Below are 26928 nucleotides of genomic sequence, written 5' to 3'. Positions count from 1 at the left end.
TAAGTAGTTAGCTCAGGCGCCAATGACAACCAAACCTCCCCATTGCCCAAATAATTGTAGTGTTTGCTGCTGCAAACTTTATTAAAACGATGTTGTAAAAGACTTCAGTAAAGAACTAACTCATAATTAACACCATGCAATTGTGCAATCGGTCCTCCATATCCACAGATTCTATAACCATGGATTCAATAATCCATGGTTTGAAAATATTAAACAATATATATAAATCCTTGATTTTACCATTGTATATATGAGTCATCCTTGCTTTTAATGGGACTTGAACATCCACAAATTTTGGTATTCACGGGCTGTTATCCCAAGGTCTAGCCTCCCTCCATACCCCTTCTTTATGATACATTTTCATTCCCGTTTCTTATGATCACTATACTAATGCTTTATGACACATAACCTTTAGTCTATGGAAAAGGTGGGGAAAAGGTAGCTTGTGGACTGCATGGGGCCCCAAAGCTTCTCAGGACACCCTCAAAGACCCTAGAACCCCAATTCTTTTTTCAATTGTTTTTAGGAGTGATTTTTTTTTGCCAGAAAATCAGCCATAACATAACATAACATAACAATTTAAACCACCTAAAAACACAGAGATGAAGCTGAGCTCTTTTACTCAGACAGACCGACAGGTGCTACAAGATCTTTTTGCATCCAAAGACATGGTAGTTTGTTTCTTCCCTTCATCCCCCAAGCAGCCTAGATGCTGCAAAAACAACTCAGACAGGAACTGGAAGTTACGTGACATGACATCTGGGTTGATGGCTACACACCAGCATGGTGGCCAGGGTGTGCAAGGATGAAAATTATTCTCTTCTCCCAGTGCTAGTAACCATAGCCCCCCTTGGGCTTTTTTCCAGTCCTTGTTGCTTGTTTCTAACTGCCTTTGAGTTGAGCTTGACTCATGGAGACCCTGTGTATGAGAAATCTCCAAGACATCCTGTCTTTCACTGCTCTGCTTAAGTCTTGTAGATTCATGCCTTTGACCTCCCTAATTGAGTCTAGCCATCTGTTACAGGGACTTCCTGGGAAAGGTTAAGAATGGTAGAAAGACACTTAACCTTTCCCAGCATTATTGACTTTTCTAATGATTTGTGCATTCTCATGATGTGGCCAAAGTATGACAGCATCAATTTGATCATCCTGCCTTCCACAGAGATTTCAGGCTTGATCTGTTCAAGGATCCATTTGTTTGTCTTTTTGGCTGTTCACATAATCCTCAGCACTATTCTCCAGCACCACATCTCAAGTAAGTTGATTTTCTTTTTATCCACTTTCTTCACTGTCCAGCTCCCACCTCCACACATAGGACTTTATCACATGTGAGGAATTTCTCTTAATTTTGAATGAAAAGAAAGTGGGGCCAGAATGCATTCATGTGAATTCGCTAGTTCAGCGAATTTACGTGAATGTGAATTGCGTTCAAGCTGGCTTCTCATTGCCCGAAAATAGCATGCCATTGCCCGAATTTGCATGTGGCAGTCTATCACACAATAACATGAAATCCCATGATTGCATTCAGATTGGAAGTGCAATTTCTCTTGTCTGATAAACTCCATAGAGATGGCTTGGATGATTCTAACTTTACTGCTCAATTGTATATCTTTATTCTTTAAGATCTTCTCTAGTTCATTCATCACTGCCCTTCCCATCCCTAGTCATCTTCTTATTTCTTGATTACAGTCTCCATTCTGATCAATGTTTGATCCAAGGTACAAGAAATATTTTAATTATTTCTATTTCCCCATTGTCTAGAGTGAATTTATGTAGGTCCTCTGTGGTCTTTTACCACATTTTTGGTGCAAATTACTCATATGTAGTGAGAAGCCTGTCCTGGAGGTCTTTAAGAGTGGTGGATGTTGAAATACATACATATCATGCTTTAAAGTTGCTGAAAACATAAACAGGAAAGGATAGTGAAGTTCATTTTTGGCTTCTCACCAGGTAACTGTCAGCTGATTTTCAAGATGGTGCAGTGGGGATGGACAGGGGGTAAAAACTGGCCTCCATGCTCTCTGTAGTTGCTCCATGTCTGCCTTAAATTCTAGCTCCATGCCTGCCTTAGACTCTAAGGGTTAGAGGCATGGTTCAGTTATGGCCTTATTTGCTCTAGGGAAGGATGGCTTTGCAAACTCACCTCCATGAAGCTGGTATGGACTCCTATGAGGTAGGGCATGGGGGCACTGTTGAGGAAAGAAAGGTGAATCAGAGTTGTACATTATACCTTGATGTCACCTGTCAACTCAAAGTGATCCTTGACTTTCATAGTCTTTTCTTAGGCAAGGAATTATCATAGGAAGTTTTGCCAATTCCTTCCTCTAAAATATTGCACACTGGACATCGTATTGGTTAGAAGTCTTCCATCTGAGTACTAACCAGATTTGACACTGCATAGGTTCCAAGACAGAATCTGTGCTAGATATTTAGATTCCTGGAGTCACTTCCCATCCACCCCCCTTTTTTGCAAGCGTATGGGGTTAGAGCAGCTTTTCTCAACCTTTTCACCCTGGAAGAACCCTTGACATAGTTTTCAGGTCTCAGGGAACCCTTGCATAAAATCATTATACAAAACAAATGTATGTTATTTTTTCCCAATCACAATCCCTTGTGAAACCCCTAACAACCTCTCATGGAACCCTGATTGACAAACTCTGTGTTAGAGGCATTCAGTTCAGCCCTCCTAGTCCCACTTTGCTCCTAATATGTGAAAAAAAAAGAGCAAAATTAAAAAGTGGTCTGATTTTAACGCTTTTTGCATGGGTTAATTCCAGAGTGCCCCGACGTGTCTGAAAATGATCCCATTCCTGCATGAGATTTAAATACCGTTTATCCATGGGATTTGGGCACTTTACCTCCTGTGTGTTAAACTATGTGTAGGCAGTAGTAGTGAAGGAGGAAGCAGAAACAGCCGGGAGTGGACACAGAGGCAAAAAGAAATAGGTGGACTTCACTTTTCTCTCTTTTTTCTCTCCATTCTTAATATTTCTTCTTTTGCAGTGCAATCATCCCTTTAAGATGTGCACTGACTGTGGGAGCTTGGATTAGGCAGAAGCCTCTTCTCCTGGCAGAAATCTGCTTTTGCTAGCTAAACTCAAAGATTTGCTGATAGAGCAATCTGCTAGTAGAACTGCTCCTCTGGCTATGAGCCGGCAACAGATGAGCCAAATAGATGGATAGATAGATATTCCAAACACCCCTGGGCTGGTAAGCATATGGATTCAGCATAGCTCCAGCTGGCCCAGGAGAGACTCAACTGGCTCAGGGCCAGATTGACCATCTATCTATCTATCTATCTATCTATCTATCTATCTATCTATCTATCTATCTATCTATCATATAGCCCAACTTCCTCCCAATATGGGACCTAAGGCAACTTCACAAAACAAATTAAAACACAATGGATAATATTTTAAAACGTTAAATAAACAATCATGTCAAGCAGCAGTTAAAACATAAAAACAATTGTAAAATACAGCACATCCCACTTAAAAGAACTTAGACAGCAGAACAGTCAGGGGGCTATGTAAACAAAAAAGTCTTTGGCTACTGAAGAGAGGGGGCTTAGCCTCATGAGGAAAGGAGTTCCTCCGACTGGGAGCATCCACTGAGAAGGGTTTCTCCCACATCCTCACCAAATGTTTCTCTGATGGTGGTGATGGTTAGGATTTGTTCCAATGCTAGAGAATGGTTCTGAGCAATTCAAGGCAAGAAGAATTAAAATTAAGAAGGGTTACCAGAAAATAAAGTAAGTAAGCAACCTTTCCCTCACCACTGAGGCTGCTTTGGGAAACTGCTCTGGCATCACACATACTAAGTTGCCCTACATTGATTTAGACCCACTGAGGACCCTCCAGTCTTATGTCAGCACTGACTAACAGGGGCTTTCTAGGGTTTCAGATAAGGTTTTCTCCTTAGTCTTTTCTGATGAGGCTGATGATTGATTTGGAGGTTTTCTGCATGCAAAACATGTGTCCTACCACTGAGTTAAGACAACTCTTTTGCAGTCCATTTTACAGGCTGCCTATTTGATTTTTTCAACACCTCCATGCTAAATGGAAAACTGGTACTGGCCTATAATTTAGCCCTTAAATGAGTCCTCACTGGGGAATACCTTCACCCTAGCTAAGCTTCCATGACACCACCTTTTGTCAGAGCTTTTGATACCATCACATCTTGATTGACTCCAAGCAACTTGGGATGCCTCCACTGCTTCCAACATTTTCTCCTCCTTGGCACAGAAGCTGCAAAGATGTAAGGGCCATCACTCACCAGCAGTAGTCCAGGAGATGTGAGGGCAGCGCAGGGATGTAGATGTGCTGCCAGTGCATGGGATACAGCATGGAAGAAGATGCCTGCACACAGGCAGTGAGCTGTAGTAAGACAGAAACAGGCCTTTTGTTAGTGTGTGTTGTGTGCCTTCAAGTAGTTTCCGACTTATGGCAACTCTGTAATGGGGTTTTCTTCGCAAGATTTATTCAGAGGAGGTTTGTTATTGCCTTCGCTTGAGACTAAGAGAGTGTTATTTGCCCAAGATCACAGTGGGTTTCATAGTTGAGCTGGGAATCGAACCCTGGTCTCCAGAGTCATAGTCCAACACTCAAATCACTATGCCATGCTGGTTCCTAGAATGCTCTTCAACGATGAATGAAGGAACAGACTGGAATGATTCAGGTGCTTTAGGTGTCTTAGGCTGTCTGCACAGGCCAAAAGCCCATCTTCTCCCCCTCTTTTGGGATCATCCTGTTCAGATGACATACATTCCAAACCCCAGTTCTGGTGCAAGCAGTCCAGATGTCATCCAGCACATTCGATACCAGAACTGAGTTAATCCTCCCCCTTAACACACATTTTAAAAGTTACCTATCACCACGAATTTTCCAGGAAGATCCTGAGCCTTCCATTCCCACACTGTGGCAGATGTCTGCACTGGCATCCTACGGGCAGCTGCCCAACACTAAGCTCCCAGTCTCTGCCCTTTTCATTTCTGGGCTTGAGCCTCAGAAGCAGCTCTTCCAGTACCTGACCTTTCCTCTTCTCCATCCCCTTGCTCTCACCGTGCTCAGCTTGCTGGTGGTCAGCAGGATCCTTCGTTCATGAAGCAGGCTTGCATATAGATGCAGCATGTTGTTCACATCCACAGCCACAACAAACTCTGTCAGATTCCGCTGGGGATGGGGGAACATTTATTGATTTAAATACCTATATCCTGGCCTATATCAGGATTCTGAGTGGTATATAAATAAATCAATTTCAAACAGTAAGGGCAATCTCAACCATCTAAAAACATATTAAACAAATTAATCTAAAACAAAAGCATACCTAGTCATGTGTGATGTGCAATAGCATAGCATGAATGGCTTCTGCTGTCCCCTTAGCAACATAACATGCCCAAATTTGTGCCAATTGTGCTGAGACTCTGGATCTATTTCCATTCAGGTCTCTGAGCATATAGAGAATGTTTTACACAACAAAATAATCACACCCAGAACCTCATACTTGCAACTTTAAAAGCATAATATTTACAGCCATGAGAACTGATACCTCTTCCTTGAGGGAAGAAACATGATCCATATTAATCTTAACCTCCTACTTCAAAGCACTATGATAAAATCAACACTGTATGACTTACATTTTCAGGGATGGTTGGCAGTTTACCGTGGTCAGGGGCAATGAAATAAGCCTGGAATAGAGAAGAAAGGAAGGGATGATCAGGCCATGCTGGAAGGGTGGGTGCATGAGTGAAGCAAAGTGAATACAAGCAGCAATATTGGCCTCAAGCCAGAACTAACTAGCAAGGTTAGTTGGGGGCCAAATAATACATTATACCAGGTAATTTCCTACTGAACTATCAAAGTATTTTTTTGAGCAAATGAACTGTTTAGGAGATGTTGGTGATGATTTAGAAACATAGAAAGCTGCCTTATAGCAAGTCAGACACTGATTGGAAGAAGCTCCCTGGGATTTCAGACAGAGGATACCCCAGCCTGACCTGGAGATCAAATTTGGGACCTTTCAGAACATGAACCCTCAACACTTCTACAGCTCCTCCACAGATGGAAGGCAGAGGATGAGATGTTTAACTGTGCCCTGTGTTTTAGTCTGAACTTTAAAGGATGCTGAACCTATGAAAGGGGTACCATCCAAGATCATTCTTGGATAGCTCCTTTAAAGTGCAGGCTGGAACTAGATTCAGTGCTCCATTGACAGGGATGCCAAGAGGCACCAGTGGATTTATCACACCCACAGTCTGAAGTAGTACAACCTATTCTGATCAACTTTTTCTATTCTACTGGTACATAAGATGCCGAGCAGACATCATATAGGAAAATGGAGGAAATTCTATATGGCTAACAGCCACTAGTTTTAGCCTACATATGATGGGCATCTGACTCACCAGGGCTGTCCCAGGATCCTGGTTCCTGCCTTCTAAGTTCCGATTCTTCTCAGTGGAAATTTTCAATTTGGTCAGCTGTGAGTCCTTGAAAGACAATCAGAAGTGGTTACAAAGGAACTCAGAAAGATCTGATGGATTTTCCAAGCCAAAAACCCAGGTGGCAACAGACACAAAATATTAAAAAGTATTTTTCAGTTACAATTTTGCCTTTTCTGTGTGAAAAGGAGTAGTTGTGCTAGTTTGCTGCAGTGGAAACAACTGACCAAATGTTGCTGTAGCATAAGCTGTTATTCCAAGTATCTCTTAAAGTAATTCTATAATCAAAATAAAAATCACTCATTACTTTTAGCTACTTTCAGCATCCCCCTGGTGTCCCATCTCTGTTTTCTTCCTTGAGTATGTAATAACTTCTAATTTCTTAGGGAATGAAACTGTTCCCATCACCAGATCTTTTTTGTGCAGGGAAGATTACCACCTGTTGAACTGCAGCCTCTCCATACACTTGTTTGAAAACATACAGTACTTACAAATTCAAGCCTGATAGGACTGCTGAGGTCAGGCACAGGGTGGACATGCAGTGCTGACAAGAATTCATTCAGTTCCATCAACTGGTGGTGGAGGTAAAAGGGGAAAAAATCAGTCTCTGGATGGAAAAAAATAACATGGATACAGGGCAAGATAGTAACAGAGGACTCCTATCAGGTTCTGATGCAGACTTGCAGAATTCCCTTCCTCACCTGCTTCTTGACTAAATTATCCGCAATGTAGTTCAGGATCTTGTAGAAAATTTCAAACCAGGGCAAATAGCTGCAAAAAGAAGCAACGGAGAACCCATTTATCATAAGCACATGTGTGGGTGAGGAAGATTGTGCTCTCACTCTCTGCCATTTTCAGACCTGAGAAAGACTCTTAGCAGCCCATTGCCAGTTCAGGGGAACTGATACTAAGCTGAAATGGATCAAGGTTTTGCTTCTGATGAACACCTATGGCCCTCCAAATATTTTTGGCCTCCAGGTCCACCTTGACGTATAGGAACTGTTGTCCAGAAAATCTGGAGGGTCACAGGTGTCTTAGCCCTGTTGCATATGTTCCTACGGCCTCTGAAGAAGCCCTCATTTAATTAATTAATTAGTTCATTAAATATGCTGCCTTTCTCCTATATTGGACCCAAGGTGACCCACAAAAGATAATTAAAACTGGTAAAATTTTTAAAACAGAAATAGAAACACCACATTAATATAACAAGTTAAAAATATAATTAAACCATACAAAGTAATAAAATAAAATAAAGTAAAACCATTAAAAATAGACAAATGCAAACAGTCCAATAAGAAGCTCTCTAGGGGGCCATTACATATTAAAATTCTGCTTGAAAAGAAAGGTTTATATCTGCAGCAAAAAGTGGGAAGGAGTTCCAGAGGATGGGAGCAGAAACTCTGAAGACTTGCATCTTCACCAACTGACCCTGTGATTGTGGTGGACCAAGAGAAAACTTTCCTCTCAAGATCTTAGGGTTCTGTTAAGTTCCTATGGGAGCTACAGTCTTTCAAATAGTATGGTCCTAAACATATGGGCTTCATAGATCATAACCAGCACCTTGAATTGTGCCAAGAAATGAACTGGTAGGCAGTGAAGTTGTTTCAGCAAGGGAGTAATATGCTCCCTATAACTGCATTCTGGCTGCATCATTCTGGACCTGTTGAAGCTTCTGAACAGCTTCCAAAAGTAGCCCCATGTAGAGTGAGTTACAGCAGGATGTAATCAAAACATGTGTCACTGTAGCTAGATCTGGTGTCCCAAGGAACAGGTGTAGTTGGCTCAAAAGTTTTAACTGTACAATGCACACTTGGCCACTGCTGAAACCTGGGCATCCAGGCTCAGTCAGAAGCTGTAATCCACTCACCTGGTGCTTGGCACATAAAAGGCCCCAGAGTCTGCTCTAGGGTACTGTCTCATCTAACTGATCTTGGAAAAGCCCTAACATTAGGCAGACTGAAGTGATATTGGCTCAGGCAGCAGCTGACTGAGGGGAAATCACATAAGCAAGACATTGGAAGACAGCATAGACTCCCCTGGACTGCCTCAGGTGCAGTGGAAGATTCCCCCCCCCCCCAATTGATGTTGGCCTTGATTTGTGGTGACCCTGTGGATGAGACATCTCCATGACCCCCTGTTCTCCACTATTCTGCTTAAGTCTTGTAGATTCGTGCCCTTGACCTCCCTAATTGAGTCTAGCCATCTGATGTGTGGTCTTCCTCTCTTTCTACTGCCCTCCACTTTCCCCAGCATTATTGTCTTGTGCAATGAGCCATGCCTTCTCTTGATGTGGCCAAAATATGACAACCTAAATTTGATCATCTTGGCTTCTAGGGGAATTTCAGGCGTGATCTGTTCAAGGACCCATTTGTTTTTTTGGCTGCCCACAGTATCCTCAGCACTCATCTGCAGCACCCCATCTCAAATGAGTTGAATGCCTTTTTATCTGCTTTTTTCACTGTCCAGCTCTCACATCCATACATAGTGATGGGGAATATCAGGTTTGGATGAGTCTTATTTTGGTGTTCAGTTGTATATTTTTGCTCTTTAATGTCTTGTGTTTCAAGTCATAGATCATGAAAGACTATTGAACACCCTTAAAGACATGGGAGTGTCAACATGTCTGATAGTCCTGAGGAATCTTTACTCAGGAGGCCACTCTCAGGACAGAACATGGAGAAACAGAATGGTTCCCAATTGGCAAAGGGGTTAGACAAGCCTGCATCCTCTCACCCTATCTGTTAAACTTGTATGCATAACATATTATGTGAAAAGCAAGAATAGACACAGAAGAAGGAGGAGTGAAAACAGGAGGAAGGAATATCAACAATCTAAGATATGCAGATGGCACCATACTAGTAGCTGAAAACATCACAGACTTGGAACTACTGAACTAAGGAAAATCAAGGAGGAAAATGCAAAGGCAGGCTTATTGTTGAACATAAAGAAAACAAAAATAATGACCACAGAAAATTTACACAGATTCAACCTAGACAATGAGGAAATAGAAATAGAAATAGTAAAATAATTTTCATACTTGGAGTCAAATATTGGTCAGAGTGGGGACTGCAGTCAAGAAATCATAAGAAGATTAAGAATGGGGAGAGCAGATATGAGAGAACTAGAAAATATCTGAAAATGTAAGCATGAAAGTTAGAATCATAGAAGCCATTGTGTTCCCCATTGCCATGAATGGATGTGAGAGCTGGGAAGAGAATTAATTCATTTGAGATGTGGTGCTGGAGAAGCATGCTGAGGTTATCATGGACAGTCAAGAAGTTGAACAAATGGGTCCTAGAGCAGATCAAACCAGAAACCTGTCTGGAAGCCAAGATGACTAGACTAAAGCTGTCGTACTTTGGCCACATCATAAGGAGGCACAACTCACTGGAAAAAACAATAACAATAATAGGAAAGGTGGAGGGAAGCAGAAAGAGAGGAAAGACCATGCTAGATGGATGGACTGTATTAAGGAGGTCATGAGTATGAATTTGCAGGACCTGAGCAGAGCAGTGGAGCATATGGAGTCTTGGAGACATCTCATCTACAGGGTCACCATATGTTGAGAGCAACTCGAGGGTGGATAACAACAACAAAATGTCTTGTGTAGTTCTTTCATTGTTGCCCTTCCCATTCTTATCTCTTCACTGCAGTCTCCATTCTGATCAGTATTTAATCCAAGGTGTGAGAAATCTTTAAACATTTTTATTTCCTCATTGTCTAGGTTGTCCTATTACCATGGCTGAAATAAGATTCAACCAGCTGTTCAATTGGCTACTTTATATAGTTTGTAGGTAAAAACCGAATCTGAGAAGAGACTGACAGTTGCCTGAAAGTTCAGAGTGGAATTACATATGACATTCCTCTGTGTAGTTGGTGAAGAGAGGCAGCATGTCATAGTGGTTTGAGAGTTGGACTAGGACACTCGGAAACCAGGGTTTAACTCTTTGCTTTGCCATGGAAACCCACTAGGTGACCTTGGGAAAGTCACAGTCTCTCAGCCTCGGCAGAAGGCAAGGACAACCCCTCCTCTAAACAAATTCTACCACATAAACACCATGATAGGTTTACCTTAGAGTCAGCATAAGTTAGAAATTACAACAATAGTTGGTGATAAGAAAAGCATAAAGAAATCAATTCTTCTTCCCACGAGATATAAAATCTAATTTTTTGAAGAGCAACTAAGAGACTGAGCTCTGAACTTTCATCACATAATATATTTGCTCAGCAGGAAGAAGTACTTGTGTAAGTTGCCTTTTTAGGTAGCTGCAGATTCTGAAAGTTATTGTTCCCCAAAAATAACCTTTCCAAGCCCCAGAAGTCTAGAAAAAAGGAGCGACCTGTAGACCTTTACATCAACACCCTCTTTCCAGATTACCAAGTAATGAAGAATGCTGCTGTCAGAGACATGTCAAATCCTACCTGAGAAAGAAGGCGAGACAAAAATGAACTGTCATACCTGAGGATGCACAGGCAGGTATGGAAGCCTATGGACAGCCGGCAGAAACCAAAACGTTGCTTGCCTTCCATGTCGGTGAGTGCAAAAGTAAAGTGCTGGACTGTGGGGGTTTCCTGGACCCTTAAGAGGGAATGGAGGAACAGTATGAAAGCTGTGATGGGCAGCAGGGAGAATACAATAACTAATCTAAAACAAAAGGGCATTCTTTAATTATATTCTGTGCTAATTGATTGATTACTGGATATGCTCTCTTCTTTTCCAAAAGTACAAAGCCGACACTTAAGTTGTGAAATATATGTATATGAATACAGACAGGTCTGTATACAGAAGTTTAACTACCTTGAAAGCACCAGGTCCCCTCTGATATTAAAAAACTAAGCAGAATCAGTCCTTTTTAGGACTTGCATGGAGGATCACCAAGGAACACCAGATTCTGTAGGCTATATTTCAGAGGAAAGAACTGGCAAACCATCTCTTACTGTTCCTTGCCAAAGAAAACACTATGAAATCCATGGGGCCGCCATAAGTCTTCAAGGCACATATACACACAGACAGAGTGGCCAAGAAAGAGAGAAGTTAATGTGTTTCATATTCTACAGATTATATATCATTAGCCTATGTTTTAAAATTGTTTTATTAGTATACTTGAATTCATTTCTATTTTAATATGCTTTAAGGCTTTTTTTATTGAAAGCTTTTTAATTATGTTGTAAAATACTTTAAATCTCACCCTGAGAGAAAAACAGGAGAAAAATCAAACAAACAATTAAATGTGGTGTCAGAGGGGTACAAAATGGTTTGGGTCAGCTGTTCCATGCTGGAGGCTCACTTTGAAATCATTTTGTATTATTCAAGGGAGAATGGACAGGATTCAGCTTTACAGAATTTGTTTGTTCTTAGTAGAGGCTCAACATGCACTAAGTGGAATCTAGGATTTTCATACTGCTTTAAAAACATTTTGGGAAGGCCTTCCCAATTTGTAGGGTTGCCATAATTCTCTAATCTACCAGTACATGGACAGCTTTTGCCCGCTCCTGTTTTACATCCATGTTTCCCAAATTATGACAGCTGTGTAACACTAGCTTTTGAATTAAATGTAGCATATAAACTTCTCTCTTGCATCCAAACATGTTTACTTTTTAGCATGTTTAAATCTAAGATAGGAGAGGATTCTGTTGCCCTCCAAAGGTGGATCAACTGCAACTTCCAGCATGCCTCATCACTGGTTATGCCAGCTAGAGCTGCTGGGAGCTGCAGTTTAATGACACTGGGAGGATCAAACAATTCCTATTCCTGGTCCACAAAAGAACCTTCTCCCTCCTTTTGGTGTTCTCTGGAGGAGTCCCTTGATGGAAGGAGAGAAGTCAGAACAGTTATTAAACAGAAGTAAAGGAAAAATGTTTCTTTGAATACATAGAAACATGGAATCACAGAGTTGGAAGGGATTTCATGGGCCATTGCTTCCAACCCCCTGCTCAATGCAGAATCTCCAGCTAAAGCATCTCTAGCAGGTAGAGTTCCAGGCTCCTTTTGTTTAAGATATATTATTTCAAATTTGCATACAAAGATTTTTTTAAAAAAGACAGAAATATATACAAACAAGAAAAAAACCCAAAAGACAAAAGGATATATGCGACAAATAACAAGAAATATAAACAACAACTATATTTATTGTTATTTGTTCAGGCTTCATTTGAAGACATCCAGAGACGGCAGCCCACCACCTCTCTGGGTAATTAGTTCCACTGCCAAACTACTCTTACTGTCAAGAAGTTCCTTCTAAGATTCAGTCTCCTGCAATGTCAAACCATTAGACCTAGTCTAATGAAAATCATTCATCCTGAGTGGAGTGACTGAACTAACCAACTTGATTAAACAGAATAATTCTCTTTCTCCAACAGAGCCTGATTAGAAGGCAACATTGCTCAATGAATCATATGGAGACACTCTGGCATCCTCTTCAGTGGATGAGTTTCATTAAACTCATATGGAGACTTTATTTTATTTTTTGCTTTTGGATTTAAGATCACCAACAGATGGCCCAGAAGACCAACATTTTGTTCCACTGAGTTCTTCATGCTTTCATTTTTAGCATCTTATTTATCTGCATTTTTAAAACAGACAAACTATGTCACCTCCAAGATGTCAGAGAACATCCGAACCACCATTACTCCCCAGTTTTAGACATTATCCATTCATGTTTGTCCTTGATTATTACATGCCATGTGAAAAGTTTCTGGCTATAAAGAACCATCTCAGAGGTTTCATATCACCTCAAATACAAAATGTTTTAATGAAGAATAGTTTGTGATTTCAGCCTTGAAACAGTAGACGGGATGTAATGGGAAGAAGAGATCACATGATGTAACTGTATGTGTGAACAGATGACCTTATGATGCTGGGGTGGGGTGGGTATAGAACAGTCAAGAAAAAGGCTGAGAAAATCCCTGTGCTGAGGCAAAATTCTACACATCTAATTCTAGAAAAGGGGAAATGTTACACAAGTGATGGCGGTGGGGAACTTGTTACACAAGGAGGGATCTCAGTCTCCAGCATGTCATTCTTAGCAGTTAGAAAATGGGAAGCTGTTACGGCAGTGGTGCCTTCTGTGCATGGCGTAGCTGGGTGATGTTTGCCAACTGACCAAAAAAGAAAACAAGAAATCCTGCCTAACTCTCTCTTTGCCTTTGATAGAAAAATGACCAGAAAAAATTAACAAGCAAAGTTGTATACATGATATGAAATTCTGTTCATCAAATCTCTGCTCAGGGCGTAGGTGCAGTACACGGTTGAATAGCTGGCAATCTTAAGTGTAAGCAGAGCAATGTATAATATGTCACATAAATTATCCTTGCAAGGTTTTGTGTACCTTTCAATATCAAAGGGGAAGCAAAACCTGGGCAGCATCTGGACTGATTCCTACAGGGAAAGAAAAGGGATCCTTATTATTATGGGGCAAACATCAGGCTTAACACTAGGTCTCCCATTTAAGCATCTAGAGAAAGACTTTAGATCAAACAGGGCAGCAAGGAAAATCCTTGGGCAAGTAGAGCATAACATGCATTCTCAGACATTAGTATGCAAAGTTTAGGATTCAGAAAGATGATGTCTGTCTATACCTGTGCAAGCGTCTTAAATTGCCTGATGGATTGCCACTACATCCAGCTGAATTTGGTGCTTTCCATAATGGTACAATTCAAAGACATAGCATTCAGTATGCAAAAGGATCTTGTAGCACCTTGGAGACTAAGAAGTTAGTCTTAGTTCAGAGGGCTCATTGCTCTTAGCTTATTTGATCTGGCAGAGGAGGAGAAGGAATGGATTTTTATCTCTCCCCTGAGTCCACTATTTGGTTTTTGTGCCAGACACAAAGGAAGGGGAAGTCTGTCTGGCAGCTTCATCCTTCCCTACAAGTTCACTCAACAGAAGTTCACTCTAGGCTACTTGTCACGGCTTTTAAAAAAAATTCAGGCTAGTTACTTTGTGGGTTTATATATAAGGCTGTGGTTATGGCCTTGTCTGCATGGACCAGGATACTTCTAAGACAGCCCCGAGTATCCTAGCTTCAGCCTGCCCAACCTGTCCTTATTACCTGGTCCTCTATTCTGGCACAGGACTAGCTGTTCACATTTGCCACCCAGCACAGCAACCTGCAGGTTGTGTTGCTCTGAAATCACAACAAGGTGTCCAGCCTTGATCACATGGCTAGGCACCTCATTCTGACCTCAGACTAAGTGATATGTGCTGGTGGCAGGACATATTTCAAACAGCTGACCCTGAGCTGGAACAGAGGTATTCCCAGAAGATCCAGAGTAAAAAGTAAAGTTTTAAAACAAGTTACAAGAGAGGGTTATAGTTCAGTTCTGGTGCTGAACATGCTGGACATCATCTGATCTGTTAGCACCAGAACCGGGGTTTGAGCTTTGCATTGTCCAGATTCCCTGAGGAAAGCAAGCAGGGAGGCTGTTTCATTTGGCCAGAGCAGACAAGACCTATTATTGCTACTGAATAACTTCATATTCCTATCAGTGTAATTATGAGTTGCCAAACAATATTCTATGGCTAAGACTGCCAGATTGGGTGGGTAGGGTGAGAGTTGGAAAGGAAAGAAAAATAAACTCATAACCAAACCCAGATTCTTGATGTGTTTTGTTACCTCCTTTACAACCCAGCATTGCACACCAGTGTTTGTTCTTGGCATATGAATCTTGGTCACTTGAGAGGCAGGAGCCCTGGTTCAAGTGACAAGACTTTCTGGGTAATTTGGCCTAGGAGTTGGCAACATATGTCTTCCTGTTTTTTAGACCCTGAAACATTTGAGGGTGCTTCCACTAAAAGTTTGCCACTGAAACTCAGTGCCAACATATTAATAAAATCACTCTTCCCACCATCTGATCTCTTTGGGAAGGAAAGGAGATGCTGTGCACTGTAGGATTCTATGGTCCAGAAGAAATTTAAGTTAGCCATCTACAAGTAAGTTGCTCTACTCTATGGCTGAGCTACTCTTGCTTGCAAGAAAAAGCAGTTTGGAAAAACAAGCCATGTTCACCAGCAGGACATCTCATTAACAGTAAGCCTGTGGATCTTACAGAATGCTGGCTAACTATTGTATTGTACCTGAACATAACATGTAGTTTTTAAAGCCAAGAGATAGAAAGCAGAGAAACAGTGGCAACTCTAGCACATCCCTGTAGTGATTTGGGGATGTTAAGCAACTGGGAATGGCAAAGTTAGTGAGAACAACCTTGCAAAAGATGACAGACCTGGTCATCGAACTCCAGCGGGAACTGTCTGAGCACTTGAGGATCTGTGCAGAGAAAGAGAGCAGAGATCAGCTGATGTCATTCAGATACATTCTTTTTCTAATGAATTGACAGGGAAGCAGGGCTTGTTTGAGATGAGCCATAAGGCTCTAGTCCCCTGCTCCAGCTGCTTGGGAAGCCTAGGATCCTCTCTATAGAACAGAACTTGGAAATATTGCCTTTTTAAAAATAGCACAACTCCCAGAATGTTGACAACAGCAAATGTGAATGCCCACCCATAGATGCAAAGGGACCGTTCACACTAACGTTTTTGTGATGAGTAGAACCGGGGAGATTCGATGATGCAACACCAAATCAAAGTTCCCACTATGTTTACCCCGATCAAATCTCTCCATGGCAATTTAACCCTGATGAAGTTCACATTACCATTTATATCATTTTAAAATGGACCCGTCATTTCAAAAACTGTCAATCCAATGTTGCACATCTATGTCACACTGCTTGGGGGAATCCTCCCCCCTCCCATCAGCTTTGGAGGATGGCAACGGCAAACCCCTCAGAACAACCCTTAGCAGGAACCCTGGAATAGGTTAGCCTTGGAGGTCAGCCATATAACAATAATATAATCTCTCAGCAATATAATATGTGTGTGAGAGCTTTACTTTGCACCACCTAGGGAGCAGAGTTTGCTGTGGTTTTATTTCTTGGGAAAGAGGGAAAAACGACTCCTAAACCCTGATAGGGTGTTTTTAAAAAATGTCGAGCAAATCATGCGCACCTTTGTCATACTGATAATGTGAGTATTTAAAGGTGCTGTCTACTGTAGCCATGCATTAGTGCATATGTGCATAAGCTGTCAATTTTTTTTTTAAAAAAAACACAGTCTAATGACGTTCCCAGGAGAACCCCCTCCCTGACTTTGGTGAACTCTGGGAATCAGACATCAATGCAGATAAGGGGACTAAATCACTGGCAGAAGAGAAAAAAAGCTGGGCTGCATTTCTGGAGCTGCTTTTTTCACTCCTACAACTAAGTGCCAAGAGGAAAAAACAATGGCCTTGGCTGGCAGGGAGAGAGCAAAGTGGTGGGTGTGATCCACCCCCTGCACATTAAACCCTTCCTCCTGGATGCCCTGAATGGGATTGGGAGCAAGTTCCTATTGGTGGCACCCTGATAAAACCCGGTGTTTCGGACTCGCTCTTGGAAAATCCAGGGATTTGCACTGGTCTTCCTTGAATTTGGGTCAGGAAAAACAAGCACAAGTGCGAACTACCACCTTTTAAACTGGTTTGCAAACTGGCCCCAAAGTATCAGTATACTGCTTCCCTGAAAGAGCTCTACATAGTTCAGTGGCAGAGAATCTGCTGTGAAGACAGCCCAGGTCCAACTGATGACACATTTCCACTTATAAGGATCAGATAGCAGGTTATACAAAAAGGCATCTGTCTGAGACCCTGGAGAACTGCAGCCAGTAAGGATAATGCAATACAAGGCCAGGGAGATAAATAATCTGACCTGGTATAAAGCAGCTTTCCATGTTCTATCCCCTCTGTAACTGGATATTTAGGTGATATAAGGACATGTTGCCAGTGAGCTTGGGATGAAACTATAATAAGTACAGTTGGCTCCACAGTAGAATCAAACAGTTTACTAAGCAAATGTGTAATGGTCAATGTTAGCACTCAGGAAGACATGGAAAATTCTATTTCACCAGATACCAGGACACAGTGGGTTATTGCAGAGAACAATACAAAGGGACATTTTGCTAGAAAGCAGAGTGATCCTCACTGTGAGAATATGATGTTAGAAGGCATGTTTCCCTTTTTATTATTTGTGAAATGCTAGACAGCGTGCAGTTCCCTTTCTAACTTAGGCCCGGTCCAGACGGGCCAAATGCACCATGCTGGCAATGTACTAGGGTTAAGGGACCGCATAGCAACCACACGGTACCTAACCCTAGTATGGTGTGGCGCCCTAACAATGGCGGCGCCCTATGTATACATAGTGTTTGCACGTTGCGCCACACCAGTTACGTCACTAGTGCACCACTGGCGCACTTGAGCGTAACTGGAGCAGCTCTTTTTTCTCCTCAGGGAAGATGCGCGGTTTGGCGGCTGCAGCTTCCCTGCGGGGGGGGGGGGGGAAGGTGCTGGCAGGCCTCCCTTTTTGGGAGGTCTGTAGCGGGCCATAGATGCTACAGAAACACTGAGAAACTCTAGACTCGTGGTGGATACAGTACAGATCATTTGCTGCAAGTTCTTCCTTCCTGAGTCCTACAAATCCCCTCTGTCTCTCCCCAAAATAAGAAACCACACTGTCATAAGCCCCTGGGGTGGCCACAATTTGCCCTCTATATGCATTTTCACCTTGGAGCATTTCATATTTGCCCAAAGCCTTAAAAACAGAGGAAAAAGAAAATGAAAGTGAGTCTATATTCTAGAGCAATAACGCTTGATGATATCAGTGCCGTGTTCACTGAACCATGACGCCTATGACCTTAATTATCTTTTGCAAAATGCAGTTTTAAAATCTGAGCCAAGAGTTGGCATGCTCAGCTCTAATGGCCATTCTTAATGTTAGCACTCAGGAAGGCATGGAAAATAACCACATAAAACACCTCCATTTTGAAGATATGCCACTAAGTACCCACAGCCCTCTTGCACTTGGTATTCAGAGCAAGAGCTTTAGACAGGTATGCATGAGGCTGCATGTCCAGTATTCAGAAACTAACCAATTTGTGCAATGGAAGGAGAAAGGCTGGCAGGAGATGATGAAAGAGCTTCACACTGTCTTGTTCTGTTTCCAGGCACAACTGGGGTGGGGTTTTGCATGCAAACCAGCTTCCTTGGATAGCACAACTTAAACAGCAGTTCCCATTTCCCTTCTTTTTCTTATTTTTAACAACCACCCAACTACTACCTCAAGCCTTCTGAAGAAAATCAAAAGAAGTAAGGGGAGGGTGCCAAAATTACTGTATCTGTTTAAGAGTTGAAAACCATCCTGTTCAGAGAAGCCTTCCCAGGCATCGCATAATTGTCGCTTACTATCTGATGTTCTGTTGTTGACTGTTTATCGATCCATTTCCTGTATTGCTATGTACTGTATATGTATTATCCTACTTGTGAGTATGTATTTTCCCTGGATAATGATTAACCTTCCATTTTGAAGCCAAGCCCTCCCTCCAGTCCATCTGCCTTGGTCCAGGCCTTGGAGGTAGAGAGGAACTGCTGGACCTCTTACCCTTTCCCTCCACCACTCCCTTCTCCTTCTGTGTCATGTCTTTTTAGATTGTAAGCCTGAGGGCAGGGAACCGTCTAACTAAAAAGATTGCATGTACAGCGCTGTGTAAATTTACAGCGCTTCATAAATAAAGGTTAATAATAATAATAATAATAATAATAATAGGAACACATGGAACTGGAAAGGATGCAGATGGATGGGGGAGACTAGATTGTTGCCTTAAGCCAGCTTTAGATACTGCAAAAGACAAGAGCATGAACCTCACATACTGAACAGGGCTGGTCCCACCCTTAGGCAGAGTCAAGTGGAAGATGCTGAGAAGCACCAGTAGGATGATAGAGCAAGAATTGTGTGCTGAGTTGCCTGCAACCACTAAGGTTAGCTGTGTTGCTGTCAGGTATGGTGGAGGATGCTATCTTATCACCAGGGTTTGACTGCCAGTCCAACTTGCTTTTGTAAATGGAATGGGTACAAGCACATTTTAAAGATATGCCACTGAGTATCCACAGCCATCTTGCACTTGGGATTCAGAGCAAGGTCTCTAGACAGGCATGCATGAGACTGCATGCCCAGTATTCAGAAACTAACCAATTCATGCAGTGGAAGGAGAAAGGCTGGCAGGAGATGATGAAAGAGCTTCACACTGTCTTGTTCTGTTTCCAAGCACAATTGGGGTGGGGCTTTGCATGCAAACCAGCTTCTTTGGATAGCACAACTTTGCTTTTTGTCTTTCAAGCAGCAAAATGTCTTGGGCTGGCCCTGCAACGAGGCTTGAAATATAGCATACCTATCTAGCAATTACCACCCAACAGTCATTCAAGATCGTGGTTGGAGTCTTCCATATTATTTTGTAAGTGACTCTCCACCCCCCTGCTCTCATGGTTGGAAGGGGCTCAAGTTATTTCTTGGGTTGGTTTTGTTACCCTGGTTGATTTGGGTTCTGCTAGTCATTTTTTGAATGTCACATCTAAGGGCAGAGCACCTCTGAACATGCATAGAGTAAGTCCTTCTCCTTGAAAAGCAGATACATTCCTGGTCCATGTGTACTTTAAAACAGATCAGTTGTTCTCAATAGTTTAGGGTTGCATTGCTCTGGATAGTTTTTATAATTGAGTTTTGTATAAAATAGTTTTGTAATGGTAATTGAGTAGTAATATGAGTGCAAAAGTAACTCTGCCTGTTGCAGTCACAACTCACCATCATCTCCAGGCACTGGACAAGCAGCTTCGAAGAAAAGATCAAATATTTTCTGTGGATTTTCCCTAAGGAGAGAAGAATCAGGAATGGATCCAAAGGTGGCTTAGGCACAGGCAAAAAACAAAAAAAAAAAAATAAAACAGGCTTGGGAGCCACATAAATGGCAGGAGTGGGTTAGATGTCAGTGCTATGGGTCCTTTCCAAAATGCAGAAGCAGTTGGCCTCACAGGGTCTGGAACAGTGGCATTAAAGAACTTTTCCAATGCCAACCTGTTCCATGCCTGTTTAAAAAACATGAGATCCACTTGTGACTTTGTATTGAAAATGTCTGTTTCTTCTCCTTTCTTCAATTATTATGTAGTGAATGGTAATATCAGCTCTCCCAGTGTGATCCACTTTAGTTCAGGAATATGTGTGATCCAGTTATGGTGCCGCACAACCCACAAAGTGCAAATGAATTCTGGACCCACTTGTGTGTTGGTTCTCAATACTTTTGCCATACTTTAGGATGGCCAGCCAGACCTGGCTACACTTTAGGATGGTCACCTAAAATGATACAGGAAAACTCAGTTCTATATAATTTGGAATTCTTAGTATATGGATATCAGCTTCCATCAGCCACAGTCCACATCAGGGACGTAGCCAGGATTTTAGGAAGGGGGGGGGGGGTCCAGACTAAGTGCCATCATTATAATGGGTCTTGGGTGCAGTGGCGCAGCAGCACACACCATTCATTTTTCTAATGGAAGGGGGGGGGGGTCTGGACCCCAAGACCCCCCCCCCTTGGCTACGTCCCTGCCCACATGGACAATGCTAAGACACCATAGTCCAGTACATCAGGAGGTTTTGTACTCCTGATATACAGGAACATATATAGCCCCTCAGTCTAAATCACTAGTAAGGAACATATCCTTCTCCAGATGTTTTGAATTTAAATTGTTATTAGTCCCAACACTGGAGTGTTAAAGAAAGATGAGAGTTGCAATCGAACAACATATGCAAGGCTACATAGTCCTCAACCACAGCTTCCCTGAACAGCACAATATTTGAATCATAGAGTTGGAAGAGACCGCAAGGGACATCCAGTCCAACCCCCTGCCATGCAGGAACTCACAATCAAAGCACCCCCGACAGATGGCCATTCAGCCTCTGTTTAAAGACCTCCAAAGAAGGAGACTCCACTACACTCCAAGGGAATGTGTTCCACTGTCGAACAGCCCTTACTGTCAGGAAGTTCCTCCTAATGTTGAGGTGGAATCTCTTTTCCTGGAGCTTGCATCCATTGCTCTGGGTACTAGTCTCTGGAGCAGCAGAAAACAAGCTTGTTCCCTCCTCAATATGACACCCCTTGAAATATTTGAACAGGGAGATCAAATCATCTCTTAACCTTCTCTTTTCTAGGCTAAACATCTCCAGCTCCCTAAGTCTCTCCTCATAGGGCATGGTTTCCAGACCTTTCACCATTAGTTGCCCTCTTTGGACACGCTCCAGTTTTGCAACATCATTTTTAAATTGTGGTGCCCAGAACTGGACACAGTATTCCAGGTGAGGCCTGACCAAAGCAGAATAGAGTGGCACTATTACTTCCCTTGATCTAGACGCTATACTTCTATTGACACAGCCTAAAATCGCATTGGACTTTTTAACTGCTGCTTCACACTGTTGACTCATGTTCAACTTGTGGTCTACTTGGACTCCCAGATCCCTTTCACACGTAGTTTCATTCAGCCAGGTGTCACCCATCCTATATCTATGCATTTCATTTTTCCACCCTCAGTGCAGTACCTTACATTTCTCCATGTTGAAATTCATTTTGTTAGCTTTGGCCCAACTTTCTAATCTATTAAGGTCACTTTGAATTTTGATCCTGTCCTCTGGGGTATTACCTCCTAATTTGGTGTCATCTGCAAATTTAATAAGCAGGCCCCCAATTCTTTCTCGCAAGTCATTGATGAAGATGTTGAATAGCACTGGGCCCAGGACAGAACCCTGTGGCACCCCACTGGTCACTACGTTTGGAGGTACACAACTTTGAAGATGTTAGGATATCATAGAGAAGGATATTATTTACACAGTTCATCCATCTTTCTGTGCACTGATCACAGAATCCCAGTGGCCACACTGGCTAGGGGATTTGCAAAATTTTAGCCCAGAAAAGTACATTTTCAATGCTTCATCTGACTCAGTAAAAAGCCTCACAAACAGTTCTCAACCTAAACTGCCTACCAGGTCTAAACTATTATAATCGTTACTGTTTCTTCAACAATCTCACTACGAACTGGCCTAGACTTTTTACAGGCTGAAAGTGGTGTCACTAGGGTTAGCATCAACTGGTGTGGTAACTCATGGTGTCACCTCCTCCCAATTGACTTCCTCCTATACCACAGCAAACAGAATTCTTAGTAATTATTATTTTTTACTAATGTTACTCATAAATCGTAATTCCCATATATCACCGGATATAATGGTAATAGCGGCATAAACAACTAGCAAAATTTAAATCATACCTTTAAATTACAATCTCATATGCACAGCATAAATGTACAGTGGACTCTTGTTATATGCTGGGGTTTGGTTCCAAGATCCCCCGTGTATAACAAAATCTGTGGATGCTCAAGTCCCATTAAATATAATGACATAGCAAAATGGTGTCCCTTATAAAAAATGGAAAATCAAGGTTTGATATTTGAAATGTATACTTTTTTTAACATTTTCAAACCGTGGATGCTTGAATCCGTGTATAACAAATCCGTGTATAAGAAGGGCCAACTGTATTTACATGAACATAGTTTCATGTGGTTAAGGTGAAAATTTGGTAAAATGTATTAATAAAAAAGAATTTTAAAAATTATTAATTTTTAATGTTTTACACTAAAAATTAAAATTCAATGTTTAAAGAAAAATCTGGGGCTTTTTCTTTCTCCTCCAATGAGCCTCACCTGACTCATACCATCTCTTCAGTATTTTAAAGGGATGCAGGGGAACATTGCAGCCTGTTCCTGCCAAAGACAAATGTTTGGGGACAGTGGTTGTCACCTGGTGTGGCCAGCGTTCTCTGAACCCTCCTAGTGATGCCCATGCAGACTGAGAGCTTCCCCTGGTCAACCCAAATACCTAAGTAACCAAAGTTAGCAGCCTTGGTTCAATGGGAAGCTCTTAGGGTTTCCAAGGGACATTGAGCCTGATTTAGCAATCACTTCTCTAAGCAGTTGCTATGATCAATAACCAGTTAAGAGATCTCATTCAGTATAGGTAGCATGTTTTGTTGCTATGAGAGGAGGGATTTTGACGTCCTGTTGAACCACAGCTCTCAAACCACCCAAAGTCACAAAATGTTTCATTTTCCATCTGACCAGCGTATAAGATATTTGAAGTGCTTTTTCAGCACCATAGCATTAGAGCTGAAGAAAACTGCAGGCCAAAAAGCAATTCTGACAGATTGACCCACCCGGCTAGTCCAAGGCCTTACTTGATGCGGGAGCGGGATCCCATTGCCTTCAGTTCATTCCTTCACATGGTCATCTAACAGAAGCACCAAAACAGGCAGTCTCTACCCATCCAGATCAGAAGACTGAAGCCCTGAAGACTGAAAAATCTCTCTAGAGCTCACTTTGGTGCATTTCAAAAGTAGTATTTCCTTTTGTGGCTTTTTGTGAGAGGAAGTATGAAGCCTGTGACTGTCGTAGCTCACTGCAAGAGTGGGAGCTGCAGGGACTAGGGGGAGGGGAGAGCTGGTTGTTGTTTGGTCCCTTTCTGGTATTTTCTGCTCACCTGAACCTTCAGCTTAAGGTTACAGTCAATTCAGAGGATCAAGCAGAGTTGCGGCTATACAGTCAGCCTTCCATATCCACAGATGTTTTACCCACAGATTCAAGCATCCATAGTTTGAAAATATTTTCAAAAAGTATACATTCCAAAAAGCAAACCTTGATTTTGCCATTTAATATAAGGGACGCCATTTTACTGTGCCATTGTATTCAATGGGACTTGAGCATTCACAGATTTTGATATCCATGCAGGGTCCTGGGACCAAACCACAGTGGATACCAAGGGTCCACTATACAAATTTGCCCCCTCTCAAAGCTATTGTATACTTGCTAGATATAAGTAACGAATGGCCTTTGATTTCTGGTGACTATTAGCTCTGACATATCTTATCTGCTTGGGTTGGGGCTGAGGTCTGTCTGTGTGTGTGTGTGATGGAGAGGGAAGGGAGAGAAACAGCTTGGCCATTGTGGCATAGTGGCTTTAGCGTTAGACTAGGACTCTGGAGAGCAGGGTTCAAATCCTGACTCTGCCATGTAAACCCATGTGTGACCTTGGGCAAGTCATGCTCTCTTAGCCTCAAAGGATGGCAATGGTGAACCCCCTCTGAAGCAGCTTGCCAAGAAAACCACAGTATAAGTTTTCCTTAGGGTCACCATAAATCTGAAACAGCTTGAAGACACAGAACAACAATTTGTAAACATATGATAGTTTAATTTTTTAAAACACCACCTGGGTATGCTGCGTCTGATGAATGGCACAGAAATGTTTTAAAATAAAATAGATGTAACTCTATATGTTGTGGATTACACAAAGGCTTTTTATAAGCTTATATGTGTTAATCTTTTTATTTAGACTAGGATGTACACATTACCTCTCAATTTCTATTTATTTTAAATACATGATTGTTGAGATAATAATACATATTAATGCTTTTTTTATTTCTATTCCCCCAAATTATCCACCCACCTAGGAATGTACAGTATATTAATATCTGTCAAGTGAGTCATCTGATGATGCATTTGATGGAAGTGGGCTGTGGTCCACAATAGGCAATGCCAAATATAAACATTAGCCTTTACGGTGAAACTAAACCCTTTGTTGTTGCTTTTGTTGCAACAGATTAACACAACTACCAACCCACCCTCAGAAATAAAGTAAGCCTCCCATACTCTTTCTTCTTGAATAAAGTGATGTAGTAGCAGGGGTGGAAACAATGCGGCCCTTCACTGTGTTGGACTGCAGATCCCAGTACCACTAGCCACGATAGTCAGTAGTGATAAGTTCTGAAATTTACAACAACAACAGTTTATTTATGGCACACAGCCAGTACAAGAATAAAATACAATGATGGCTAGAAATTTACAGTCCAACAATGTATGGAGGGTTCCATCATTCCCATTTCTGTAATAATAGTTGCTGCAGAAACTTCCTACAAAGGGGAAGACAGGAGACTGTGAAATTATATTGGTAGGATTGTTAGGTAATCAGATTCTACTAGCTACAGTACTTGCTGACCATTTAGGGATAATCAGGACAGTTCGCCTTCAGTATCCACAGGTTTTCTCAAACTGTGTTGCAGCAGATCTTGTAGCACCTTTGAGACTAACTAAAGAAAGAAGTTGGCAGCATGAGCTTTCACAGACTAAAGTCTACTTCCTCAGCTGCATTTGGTGGCGTGGTAAGCCAGGGACAGACTTATATATCCCCTAGATGTATGAGAATGCCAATTTGAATTAAAAATCATTTGTGCATTAACTGTGGTCATTTGTGAACAAAGGCATTGTGAACTAGCCTTTGTGTGTGGAAATGCAATTCCAGTTTGGCAACGGAACTAGCCTGTGATGAAGAGAATAGATGAATGTAGGACGCACCCATGAGGATGTAGTCAGATAGTGTTGAAATGTGTGTAGTGTGTCAGGATGCCATTATCTCTGTTCAATCCATTGCTGAGGGACTGTAATTTGTGGATGAACTCCAGTTCTGCTGTTTCTTTTTCCACTCTACCCTTGTAGTACTTTTGTTCAAGGAATGCTGTTCTGAGGTCTAAGATGGAATGTCCAGGGAGATTGAAATGTTCTGCTATTGATTTTTGTGTGTTCCCATTCCTAATGTCTGATTTATGTCCAGTTATCCTCTAGCACAAGGACTGGCCTGTTTGCCCGAAATAGAGTGCTGATGGGCATTGATGTATAAATCAATGGCATAAATCACATTGGAGGATGAGCAAATTAGGGTCCCCCTAATATTATGGGTGATGCCATTAGATCTTGTGATGACATTTCCTGGATAAATATGTGGGCAGAGTTGGCATCTTGGTTTCTGGTACCTGTGTCCCCATCTGTGTCATGTTTCTTCCTGTAGATGAGTACCTGTTTGAGGTTTGGAGGCTGTCTGTAGGCAAGTTAAGGTCTTCCACCAAGAGCCCTTGAAAGAGGGGCATTATTGTCCAGAATGGGTTGTAGTTCATTGATGACATGCCTGAGAGGTCCCAGTTGGGAGCTGTATGTAACCACTAGTGAGGTTCTGTCATTTTCTCTCTTCAGTTTGGATACAAGTCTTGCGTTATTTATTTGTTTTTTCACTTCATGTGGTGGCTACTGTAGTTTGACAAATGCTTGTTGTAATTTTTGAGTTTGGCATCCCTGTCTTGGGGGTCTGAGCGGATATGATTGTATTGGAGGTCTTGGCTGTTGACTGTGGATCTGGTGCTGTGTTCAGGGTGGCTACTAGAAGCAAATAAATACATGTAATGGTCAGTGGGTTTGCGATATAGTATGGTGCTTAGATGTTCATTTTGTAGCTGTACTGCAGTGTGCAGAAAGTGAACTTGTTCTGTAGATAGTTCCAGGCTGAGGTTGATGGTGGAGTGGAAGTTGTTGAAACTCTGGTGGAATGTCTTGAGTGAATCTTTCCCATGAGTCCAAATTATGAAGACATCATCAATGTACCTAAAGTAGAGGGATGGTTTCTGTGTGCAGGTGTTAAGGAAGTGTTGTTCTAGGTTGGCCATGAAGATATTGGCATATTGTGGTGCCATGAGTGGCACCATGGCTGTACCATTAACT

The 26928-nt window shown here is 41.9% G+C and overlaps 1 protein-coding gene across 1 annotated transcript in view; it reads right to left on the bottom strand.

Annotated features, from left to right (window-relative positions):
* The window catches only part of DENND1C (DENN domain containing 1C), a 43540-nt gene extending 19894 nt beyond the window's left edge, over positions 1-23646 (bottom strand). Inside the window, exons 1-12 of the mRNA XM_089509845.1 lie at positions 23565-23646; positions 20096-20160; positions 15659-15702; positions 13765-13814; positions 10896-11015; positions 7138-7207; positions 6928-7008; positions 6401-6484; positions 5636-5686; positions 5061-5171; positions 4276-4376; positions 2144-2189 (exon numbers count right to left, since the gene is read on the bottom strand). Coding sequence (XP_089365971.1) covers positions 2144-2189; positions 4276-4376; positions 5061-5171; positions 5636-5686; positions 6401-6484; positions 6928-7008; positions 7138-7207; positions 10896-11015; positions 13765-13814; positions 15659-15702; positions 20096-20160; positions 23565-23587 — 846 coding nt within the window. The 5' untranslated portion in view covers positions 23588-23646. The remainder of the gene's footprint in view (positions 1-2143; positions 2190-4275; positions 4377-5060; positions 5172-5635; positions 5687-6400; positions 6485-6927; positions 7009-7137; positions 7208-10895; positions 11016-13764; positions 13815-15658; positions 15703-20095; positions 20161-23564) is intronic.
* Between the last annotated feature and the right edge of the window lie 3282 nt (positions 23647-26928).

The sequence above is a fragment of the Sceloporus occidentalis genome, unplaced genomic scaffold (genome assembly GCF_023333645.1).
Source record: "Sceloporus occidentalis isolate IW3139 unplaced genomic scaffold, rSceOcc1.0.p SCAF_1, whole genome shotgun sequence".
Taxonomy (NCBI): domain Eukaryota; kingdom Metazoa; phylum Chordata; class Lepidosauria; order Squamata; family Phrynosomatidae; genus Sceloporus; species Sceloporus occidentalis.
Note: the sequence above shows the minus strand (reverse complement) of the source record. Positions and strands in the feature narration are given on the sequence as shown.